Raw genomic sequence first — 11,203 nt, 5'->3', positions numbered from 1 at the left:
GGAGGTCTTGAAAGCTTAAAGAAACAAATCTTAGGCAGCTTTACTTTACACAAACATATTAAAAAACAATGTTAATACTGTGCTAATAAATATACAACAAAGGAATCTCCTCCAAGTAAGAGGCTCAGAGAATAGATGTTATAGATCTACATTGATCTACCCTTATACACACTCCTGTATTTATTGTCCATCCCCATATATACAACTATACTGACTGCTCCATCTATCCATCAATCACCCTACATACCTCTCCACCTATATGCCTCTCTTTATATACTCCTTTATTTAACCTGTCTATAGACGTATGTAGTAATCTACGCTCATCCACATATGCCACGCACATCTAGTCCAAAAAAGGCACACAGTGCAAGAGGGAGAATGAGGAGGGTGTGTATTGGGTGGGGAAGAATAAATCAGTAGTGACAGCGAGCCCCCGTAGCCCCTCTGGCTCTGAACAGCCCTCCATCTCTTCCAGTCCCTCTTTCATCCCTTCTGCCTGGGAAGTGGCATTTTAAAAGAAAACCCTTCCAGCCCCTCCTCTCATTCAGTACCGACTCGCTGACACCCCCCCCCCCGACCCCCGCCCTTACATACACATCTGGGCTCAACTCTCCACCCTCTTCTGCCTGCCTCTTGCCCCTGTCTGCCCCCCTCTGGCCAGATGTGCATCCAGGCGGAGGGGTTCAGCTGGGAGGTGCTGAGGCCAGGGGAGCTGGAACTACTTTTCCCCAGCAGCAGGCAAGCAAGCAGGAGCCGAGCGAGGCAGCTCCAGCCTGCCTCTCATTGTGTGCGTGTGCGAGGAGAGACGGCGGCAGGCCCAGGAGCTCCTGTAAAGCCGCCAGCCCACGCAACTTTCCCACCAGGGTTCCCCTCCACCACACACACTGAGTTCACCCCCCCTCCTCTGGCAGCACTTCCAGCCCTTGGACTCAGCACCCACTTCCACCCCCAACTTCTGGAGGTCACTTTTCTTTTGGTGAGCAAGTTGCTCCATCTTTGGAAGAAGAAAGAAGCCACAGCAGGAACCTGGGGTCAGAGCCTCCCCAGAGGAGAGAGTTGTGAGGGGAGGGAGTCCCTCATTTTAACGCACCCCCCCCTTTTTTTTTTTTTTTTGCATGTGGTAGCCTGTTATCTGCCAGGGAGGGGGCAGCCTCTGGACTCGGAGGGGCTGGAAGCAAAGGGGCCTCTTGGAACGCCCCCCTCCCCATGGAGGGGAGTTCAGGAAACTTTTGAGTGGGAAGGGATTTTAGGCTGGAAAAGAGCCCCCCGAATTCCTCCCTTCTTTGCAGCGGACACTGGGGGTCCCTCCCGCCCGGGATCCGCCCCCCCCCATGGATTTTTCTGGGATTGTAACTTTCGCCCCCTCGCTGGTTTAATTTTGGATCGTTTCAAGTCGCCACCGAGCAGCGCGCGTGTGTGCCACCCTGCGCCAGGGCTCGGAGAGGGGGGTTCCTGTGGGAGAGGGGGCCGCCAAGCAGGGGGAGCCGGGGGGGGGGAAGGGAAATGCCTTCCGTGATGGAAAAATCCGGCCCGGCCTCCGGGATCCTGTCGAGGAGCCGGGCGAAATCGGCCACCAATGGCAATCACCAGACCTCGGAGGATGAGAGCAGCGAAGAGGAGCATTCGCACGGTAAGTGCCAGACTTGGGGCACAGCTATTGTGCAAGGGGCAGGGAGCCAGCGGCGGCCCACGCGCGGATCACGCGTGCGTGCCCCGGAACGCGAGCCGAGGATGCTTCGTTGGCGACACACATGTGGGGGGGGGCTCGTGACCTGCCACGCGTGTGGACTAAGGGGGGACTCACGCCACGCGTGCGCTCGGGGGGGAGGCTCGTGACCCGCCATGCGTGTGGACTAAAGGGGACTCACGCCACGCGTGCGCTCGGGGGGAGGTTCGCGACACGCCACGCGTGTGGACGGGGTGTAGGTATCACGCCACGCTTGTAGCCCGCAGCCACCTCCCCGAGGAGGAGAAAAACTCTGCTGGAGTGGGAGGCCCAGGGTCAGGGATAAGGAGCTGGCGGCAACTTCTCGGGCGTGGGGCAGTGACAGGGCGTGACCCGGTCGTCCCCCCCCCCGCGCAGCCTCGGGAGGTGCGAGGGGCGGGAGGGATCGAGGTGCGATGCCCCCTCCACTAGTGACTTGAAAAAGTCCCACTTGCCGGGGTCTCGGAATCCCCTCCTCACCTGGCGCCCAGTGGGGCGGCTTGGCGACCCCCGTGGCTCTTGGGGTGAGCCGGACGGCCCGGGACTGGGGTACCGGGGAGACTACAACAAAGCCTGGGTATAATTTCTCCTGCCCTGCCAACTGGGGCCCGATCCCTGGGAATGGGCGGGGGGGGGAACTGAACAACACGGGGGTGGGGGGGGCGATCTCTGCCCAAACTCACCCGCCGGGGGTGGGGGGAGCAGAGCGGCGCTCCCCGCTGAACAAAGAGCCGGGGCAACCCTGGGAGGGTGGTGTTGCTAACAGCTTCGACCCCATTGTCCCCTGGCGCCCTCGTGTGTGCCGGCCTCCCAGCGCCAGCAGCTTTGTTAGCCCCCGCCCCCCGCCGCACACCCGCGCCAGCCAGGGAGGTGCTGGGCCAGCGGCCGCTGCCCCCAGCCGGCCATGTGCGATCCGGGTGGGTGTCTGCCGGGGTGGGCGGCGGGGCTGTTACGCCCCTGCGGCGCTGGGTCTGGGGAGATGCGAGCAACTCGGGGCGCCTGGGGGGGGGGGGGTTAGCAGGGCGGAGAGCGGCTCCGCTCGGGCGCCCTCCTGCAGCCCTGCGGGCCGACCCCTAAGGAAACCAGGGCCTCACCTCCGAGACCCCGCGCGGCGCCCCCTGTGCGCAGCGGGTGGCGTCCCACTGCCCCCAGCCGGCCAAGCGATGGCGAAATTCTGGCCAGCCGCCCTCCCCTCTCCAGCCGGAGCGCCTGTCACAGCTGCGCCGCGGCCACCCCCCCGCCGGGGGGGGTTACAGTGTGCTGGAACAGGGCAGCTACCTGGGTGGCACCCATCAGCAGCTGGAGCCCTTCCCACTCTGATCTTCCCTGCGGGCGTGGGATCCTCCTCCGAGGAGCAGAGCTCCCCTCTCTCTCTGCCTCTCCCCGCGTGGTGCTCAGGCCCCGGGCCGGAAAGTGAAAGCAGGGCAGCCCCTTGGCAGGCGCTGGCTAAATGCTTCCAGATCAGGCTGCAGCTGTGACAAGCCAGGTTCCCCCGGAAGGGGACCGAGGGGTGCGGTGGGGTGGGAAGGACAGCGGTGAGTGGGTGGTGTCCCCCCACCTACCGCGGCTTGCTCAGCTCTGAGATGCAGCTCCCGGGGCATGTGTGGGGGCGGGGAGGTTCTTCCTGTCTCGGGATCCCTGGCCTGGTGCTGGGATGCAGCCACCTCTGGGGAGGGCTGCCCGGGCTGCTTGGCAGCTGCCTAACAAAAGCTACTCCGTAGTTCGGGAAGTGAAGGCAATCTGTGTTATTTGACCGGCTATTTCGAAAGAGAGCTGGGAATTAAAGCCGTATTAGCCCGCACTGATTAGCCCCTGCTGAGCCCCATCTCCCTGCCCGCAGCACAGTGCCACCTAGCGCTTCACTAGGGCATCGGGGTCAGCCCTGACTGCAGGGGAGAGACCCCCTTATTGAGCCCCAGGGCTGGCTCCCTGCAGCACAGCACCACCTAGTGCTGCACTGGGCTCAGCAGGGACTGCAGGGGACCCCCTACTGAGTCAGCGCTTCCTGCAGCGCCTTGGAGGGCCTCCCGGCCAACCTGTGCCACATGCCACCCCTGCTCAGTGTGAGTTTCCAGCCGACAGGCAGGTCCAAGGCTTCCCTCCTCTGGGGTAGGGGAATGGCGAGCTGGGGGCCTAACTCCTGGGTTCTCCCATTCACCCACAGCTGCTCCCTCACACCTGTCTCTCCTCTTCCCTTCTAGACAGCATGATCCGGGTGGGGGCCGATTACCAAGCTGTGATCCCCGAGTGCAAGCCAGGTAAGGGGACTGATGCAGTCTGGATTCCTAGGAGAGAAGGGGGCAGGCAGAGAAAGCACGGGCACCCCTCCTTCCTCCCAGGACCCATGGCTGTGCCTCCCGCCCTCACTCAGCGAGGGCTTGCGGGGGGTTTAGAGGGAGGCGTGTGTGTCTGCAGCCAGCCTCCGCCTCCATGTCGAGGGAGACCCTCTTCCCTAAGGCAGCGCCTGGGTGGGATTGAAGGGGGGTGTTTGGCTTTGTTAAGGTTCAAAGGGTGGAGGGGCAGAGGGGGGAAGTGCAGTCTCTTCTTCCTTGCATGGTAACTGCCCCGGCCAACACCCCATTTCCCTCATTACTGGGAGCAGAGCAGCATCCTCTGAGCCTCACTGTGCCCATAGTCTCTCCTCCCCCCTTGGGCATTGGCACAGCAAGCAGCTTTTCCTGGCATCGGGCCAGAGCTGCCTCCGCTGCCAGCTGGGCTGCTGGGGAGCTCAGTGTAGTTGCCTGTCTCTCACTGGGGCTGGAGGTTGGGGCTGAGGGGCATAATCAGATTTGGGTGGATCCCAGGGCTGGCATAGCGGGGGTCTGCAGGTCAGGACTGAGGGGCACTGGCAGAGCTGCAGGGTCTTGGTCCCTGGTGACCTCCTCATTCTGTGAAGTGAGTCCCCGAGTGGAGCAGGGGGTTGAGGGCAGCGTGATGGGTGGGGCACCAGCGTATCTGGCATGGAAAGCTCGGTGCTGACCCTTTGTCTCCTTTGCGGTCTGATGCAGAAAGCCCCGCTCGCTACAGCAACAAGGAGCTGAAAGGGATGCTGGTCTGGTCACCCAACCACTGCGTGTCAGATGCCAAACGTGAGCAGCTCCTGGCCCCTATCGTTAGCAAATGGGCACTGCAGCCAGGGCACCTGCTGGCTGGGGCTGTTCCCCCTCCCGTTCCCCCTCCCGTTCCCCCACCTGGGCAACGCACCAGTCTGGCAGCCCCTCCACATCTGCTGAGCTGTACCCCAACCCAGCCCAACACAGGGCCCTTTCCTTCTGCCAAAGCTACTCCCCGCCTCTCTCCTCTGCCCCAGTGCCCTTCCCTCTACGCCCCCTCCAGCCCAGTGCCGTGCCTGTCTCCCACAGCTCATCCCCTCTCCTTTGCCAGCCCAGTGGGCTATCCTGCCCTTCCCAAGCCTAGCAACCTCCTCCGTGCCCCCAGACTCCACCCAGCAACCCCCAAAGCCCAGAGTGCCATGCCCTGCCCCGTCCAGCATGCCATCCGTAGCCCAGCACACAGGTCCCCCAGCAAACCCCTCAACCCAAGCCCTGTGTGCTGCCCTCTTTCCCTGGCCACCAAACCTCTCTCCCCATTTCCTTGACCTAGCAACCTCCTCTGCCCTGCCCAGCACACTTAACCCTTCCCTGCCCCTCATCTTCCCTCACCCCCATAAATACCCTATATGAGTGCCCACAGCACCCCCACTGAAGCACCAGATGTCTCCCCCAAGCAGGGATGCTTCCTTCCCCTCCAGCTCCTGCTCTGGTGGCGTTAGAACCTGGGTGAGGTGACCATGGAGCCCCGACTCACAGCTGGCCTCCCTGCTAGGGATATTCCCTGCCGTAGGCCCTGCTTCCCCATCCAGCAGGGCACAGCAAGATTGGGCTCAGAGAACTGGAGCAGGGAGGAGCCAGGGCTGGGGTTCAGTTCCTTGCACTGCACAAGTGCAGCGGGAGGGTGAGCTGAGACGACGGAACGACTGGCTGGTCACAATGTGTGGCTTGTCACTCCGACACAGCCACTGGGGCCGCGGGGGCCTGGGTGGGCCCCACACTTGCTGCCATTAGATCCCAGCCTAGAGAGACAAACATCCAGCCCATTGCATCAACCCCCTTACCCCCGTCCTCCTATGTCGCATGTATCAGAGCTGCTGCCCTGCCTGCCCCCTTGTTTAGCACGCATGCAAAACCCTGTGTATCAGACACGCTTGGATGCACATGCCCCTACACAGACAGACCCACCTTGCATGCACACTCCCTCATCAGGCACGTCCCCCAACCCCCGTCACGCACAGCTGTGTATACATGGCCGGTATCAGACCCCTCCCCTACACAGACCCAGTGCTAGGCATCTCCCCGCCTCCACATTCAGTATCCCACCAACCCCCCCCACACCTGGCATCAGACGCCCCCTGCCGTGCAAGCACTGTGCTGTGTCAGGATGATCTGCACCGTGGGGGTGGTTGGAGCTGGAGGGGAGGGGATGGCCCTGTGGGAAGGAATTGTTCTGATGACTCGTTCCTTTCCTTTCGCTGCGCAGTGGACAAATACATTGCAATGGCCAAGGACAAGCATGGCTACAACATTGAGCAGGTAGGGACATCCTTCCCCTGCACTGCACAGGCCGGGCATGTGAGGAGAGATCCCTGGAGTTTGGGGCTTTTGATTCCGGTTTCCACCAGGTCCCGGGGCTACCACCCCATCTTACCTCACCGTGCCCAGGGATGGCTGACCTGACGCTCCAACACACAAGCCCAGCGATGATGGGCTGCCCTTGGGATACTGACCCCTCTGCCCCATCTCATCCCAGGGATACACTTCCCCCACCTCACCCCACCCCACGAACACGCCAGTCCTAACCCCTAGCTCATCTCCCTCTTTCCAGCCTGGGGCCCTCCTCAGCCCCATTTTCCCCTCCCTCACCTCCCCGCCGATGCTGCCGCCCCCTCTCACCCCCGTCTTGTCCCAGGCCCTGGGGATGCTGCTGTGGCACAAGCATGACGTGGAGAAGTCTCTGGCTGACCTGGCCAACTTCACACCCTTTCCAGACGAGTGGACAGTGGAGGACAAGGTGCTATTTGAACAGGCCTTCAGCTTCCATGGCAAGAGCTTCGCACGCATCCAGCAGATGGTACGTGCCTATCACGCCCCCTCTGCCAGCAGATGGTATGTGCCTATCACGCCCCCTCTGCCAGCGATGGAACTGCAACTCACCCCTTATAAACAAGTTGATGGTACATTCTAGAGCACCCTTTTTCCCCAGGAACCGGCACATGCTACCTGCAGGCTCCTTGCAGCTGGCACATGGCACCTGGGCCCTGCTTCCCCATCACATGGTACCTGCTGCCCCCACCTGCACAACCAGCAGGTGGTATGACCCACACTGCCTCACAACCAGCAGATGGTACTTGACATGCCGCCCCCCGCCCCCAGCCAGCAGATGGTACCTCCTGCAGCCAACAGAGTTGGCATATGCTACAACTGCACCCCCATCACATAGTATATTCCATGCGTACCTATGCAGCAGCCAGCAAAAATGGTATGTGCCACCAACCACCACCTGGCACCTAGCAAAGATAGCTTGTGCCACCTCCTACTCCCATAGCCAGTGCATGGTATGTGTCCCCACTCCCCTGCTGCAGCTAATAGTATGTGCCACCCTCCCCCTGACCAAATGGCATTTGCCACTCTCTCCCCCTTTCCAGCCAGCAGATGGTATGTGCCAATGACTGCCCACCAGCACGTACCCAGCAAATGCTATATGCCACCATGTCCCCATCTCCACCTGTGGCCAACATACTGGTTTCATGCCAACCCCCCAGCCCTTCGTGATGGCGCTGCCTCAACCTATCAGGGCCTGGTACTGGGGCGGGGACTTGCTGTATCCTCCACAGCTGGGGGCCCACCCACCCTCCTTCCCAGGGGGATCCTGGCAAGCCTCTCCTTCCTGTCCCCTACTTTTTCCCCATGCAGGCATCTATCTCCTCCCACCCTGGCCCCTCCCTCCCCCAGCACCCCACCCCTCCCTCCAGTCTCCCCTGCACCAGCCTCTCCTCCCGACCAGCATCCCCCCCGGGAGTCTCTCCCCCCACAACAAGCATTTCCTCTCCTGCCTCCCTTTTCTTATCATCCCATCCCTTCCTGCACTGCTCAGTCTCCCCAGCTCCCCCACCTCCATTCCCAGCTATCCTATTTCCTCCCCCTCACCCACCCACCCACCAAGCACGTCAGCCCTCCCATTGCCCCCAGGCCTCTGACCCCCTCCCTTATCTGCCTCAGCTGCCCGACAAGCTGATCCCTAGCCTGGTGAAGTATTACTACTCCTGGAAGAAGACGAGGAGCCGCACCAGCGTCATGGACCGGCAGGCCCGGCGGCTGCTCAGCAAGAAAGAGAGGGATGACAGGTGGGGATTGGAGGGGGAAGGTGCAGGGGTGGGCAGTGATCCCCAGGCACATGTGCTGGGGGGGTTCTGAGTGAGGGAAGGGGGGCAGGGGTTGGGGGGAGACAGTGTGGATGGAGGTGGTTGGGTGGGCAAGGGCTAGGGTGTCTGGTGTTGGGGGGTGGGTCTTGGTATCATCCCCTCTAACTCATGCCATGCTCCCCTCAGTAACGACGAGATGGAGGAGGGACGGGCGGCCAGCGAGGGGGAGTTTGATGCCATGGACCCCAAGAAGGAGGTGAGGGGTTGGGGTGGGATGGGTCTCAGGCAGCTGGGTGGGGGAGGGCATGTCCCCCACTTGGGGCTGTGGGACGGGAGAGGGGGCCTTGGGCTGCCAGGGATCACTAGAGGGCACTGTGCTCAAGGGGTCTTTGCCATGGGACGTGTTGGACGCTGGGGGTACTGTGGAAGGAGCCAGGCTGTGGCACTGGGCTGTAGCTGGACTCCCTAGTGGGTGCCGTGCTCAGACCAGCTCCATTCCCTGCCCAGCTGAGCTACCAGAAGCTGCCCAGCAGCCGCCCAGGCCCAGGATCGGGCTCGGGGCCTGTGAGGAAGGAGGTGCAGCTGTCGCAGTACCGGCACCACCCGTTGCGCTCGCGCCGGCGCCCTCCCAAAGGCATGTACCTGAGTCAGGACGACATCGCTGGCATCTCGGCCAGCCCGGATGTGGGCACCCTGGCGCTGCGCCACCTCGACTCACAGCTCGTCTCCCTCAAGCGCCAGGTAACTCCTGACCCCCCCCTCGCCCCTGCCAGCCCCCAGCCCTGACCTGGGCCCCTGGGCGCTGCCCCGCCTCGAGCTGCAGCGCCTCCCCCTCCAGTTACACTTAAACTTTTAGCCTCCTTTGCCCTGTTAATAGAGGTCTGTTGTCCCCACCCCGGCAGGTCCAGTGCATCAAGCAGATCAACAGCAGCATGAAACAGGCCCTGGAGGGTGGGATCGACAAGCTGCGGCCCCCCGAGGTGAGATGTGGAGTAGTGACCCCCCCCCCGCTGGGGAGAAGGAACCAGGCCCAGCTGTGGGAGGGGAGGTGCTGGGACCACCAGTGCTGGGAGAGGCAGTCCATACTGCATGGAGGGTGAGGGAGGGGATGAGACCAGCCCCCAGGGGAAGGGCAGCGGGCATGTGCTGGGCAGGTCCCAGCCCCAGCCTGACCCTCTCCATTCTCCCCCCAGGGGAACGGCAAGTTCAACTCACGCTGGACCACTGATGAGCAGCTGCTGGCTGTGCAGGGTGAGCTGGGACCATGCGGGGCAGGGGATTCCCGGGAGCAAGGCTGGGGTAGGGGCTAGAGGCCTCACTCATCATGACTGACCCCTGGGCAGTGACTCAGCCTGGTGTCCCTCTCCCCAGAGGGCCTATGCGGGTCATTGCCCTGGACTCCAGCACCCAGAGGCCCTGCCTCCCCTGAGTCGCTGACCCCCTCCCTCTCCCCAGCTATCCGCAGGTATGGGAAAGATTTCCAGGCTGTGGCCGGGGTGATCGGCAACAAGACGCTGGCCCAGGTGAAAACCTTCTTTGTCAGCTACCGGCGCCGCTTCAACCTGGAGGAGGTGCTGCAGGAGTGGGAGGCGGAGCAAGGGGGCTCCCCAGGGGGCCGCTCCCCTCCACATGACACCAAGAGCTCCAGCGTCTCTCTGGCCAGCAGCGAGGATGACGACGAGGTGAGGAAAGGGCGGGACCCTGACCTGCACCCACAGACACGCCCCCACCTCTGCTGGTATCCTTCAGGCCAAACAGCCCCTGGCTCTGCCACTTCCCTCCGGCACCCAGCATACCCAGGGACCCTCAGTCTGATCTCTGGCCCCCTGCCCCGCCAGCCCTGGGCACCCCATACAGCTCAGCCAAGGCCTGTCAGTCCAACCCACGGCCCCCTGTCTGGCCAGCCCCGGGCACCCCACACAGCTTGGCCAAGGCCTGTTGGTCTGACTCACAGCTCCCTACTTGGCCAGCCCTGGGAGTTCCACCTGGCTTCTGCTTACGCTGCTCTCTCCTTGCAGGTGCAGATCACAGCCGTGTCCCGCTCTGCCCAGCAGCAGACACAGGCCCCCACATCCACCACAGCGGCTCCACCCTCTGCCTCCCCCCGACTGCCACCCACCACGCTCTCCCAGCCTCCCCCCTTGCTGCGGCCCTCGCTGCCCACCGCGCCCACGCTCCATCGCCAGCCGCCCCCCCTCCAGCAGGGACGCTTCCTGCAGCCCAGACTGTCTCCCAACCAGCCCCCTCCGCCACTCATCCGGCCTGCTGCCTCCCGCCACCATGGGCGGGGGCCGCAGCCCCCTTCCTCGCTGGTGGGCGTGGCCCTAGAGCCCCCGCCTCCCTCCTCCTCCTCCTCCTCCTCCGGTTCCCTCTGAGGCTGGGGGAGGAAAAGAGCTGAAGCCCCAATTCCTTAGTGCCCTGGATCCTGCTTGGCTGAGGGGTTGGGGCTCCACCTACCCCATAACACCACACTGGGCTGCGGGGGGCGGGGGGCATCTCTAGGACCCACCCACCTCCACCAGCTGGGATTGGAAACGCGCTCCCTGGGAAGGGCAGCAGCTCAAGGATGTGTATTAGCTGAGCCCAAATCCCCTGGGGCCCAGAGGGGCCCTCCCCCCATGGCTCACTGGGGCTGTGGATGAGCTCCAAGAAGGGGAGTGGGCACCAATGGCAGCTGTGGGGAGCCTGTGGGGGGTTCTTTACTTGTAGAGGGCTATGGTCAGTAGGGCAGCACGCCCCCTGCAGGTGAGCCAGGCCCAGTGCAGGGCAGGGACCCCCTCCTCCTTGGGGGCCGGGAGGAGCTGACATTGGCCCTAGGCTGGCATGGCAGTTGCTAGGGGAGCTGTGGGGCAGGAGTAGCACAAAAGCCCCCCCCCCCCCAATGGGGCACAGCTCCCTCCTGGGGGGCAGGGGACAGCCCTGGCTCCCAGGGGAGACCTGAGTGCCAGGGTCCGGGGGGGTGGGGGTCAACCAGCAATAACACTGGCTGAGGCACTTGCGGGACCGTGGGGAGCAGCGATGGAAGAAGCACAGAAGGGGGGGGGAAGCAGCTTGGGCAGCGCCTGCACAGCTGGGGAGGC

The 11,203-nt window shown here is 63.0% G+C and overlaps 1 protein-coding gene across 2 annotated transcripts; it reads left to right on the top strand.

Moving 5' to 3' along the window:
* The first annotated feature begins 1,503 nt into the window (after window positions 1–1,503).
* On the top strand, window positions 1,504–11,156 carry RCOR2 (REST corepressor 2). Of its 2 annotated transcripts, none has more exons than XM_075005917.1 (12): window positions 1,504–1,630; window positions 3,907–3,963; window positions 4,714–4,794; window positions 6,242–6,294; window positions 6,671–6,832; window positions 7,981–8,105; window positions 8,310–8,379; window positions 8,631–8,864; window positions 9,026–9,103; window positions 9,317–9,374; window positions 9,579–9,805; window positions 10,142–11,156. In XM_075005917.1, the coding sequence occupies exons 1-12, from the start codon at window positions 1,504–1,506 to the stop codon at window positions 10,496–10,498; spliced, it is 1,629 nt and encodes a 542-aa protein (XP_074862018.1). In that variant the 3' UTR covers window positions 10,499–11,156. The 2 variants fall into 2 exon arrangements, with proteins under 2 accessions (XP_074862018.1, XP_074862019.1); XM_075005918.1 differs by lacking the exon at window positions 1,504–1,630 and adding an exon at window positions 3,096–3,215.
* The last annotated feature ends 47 nt before the right edge of the window (window positions 11,157–11,203 follow it).

The sequence above is a fragment of the Carettochelys insculpta genome, chromosome 11, assembly GCF_033958435.1.
Source record: "Carettochelys insculpta isolate YL-2023 chromosome 11, ASM3395843v1, whole genome shotgun sequence".
Taxonomy (NCBI): domain Eukaryota; kingdom Metazoa; phylum Chordata; order Testudines; family Carettochelyidae; genus Carettochelys; species Carettochelys insculpta.
Note: the sequence above shows the minus strand (reverse complement) of the source record. Positions and strands in the feature narration are given on the sequence as shown.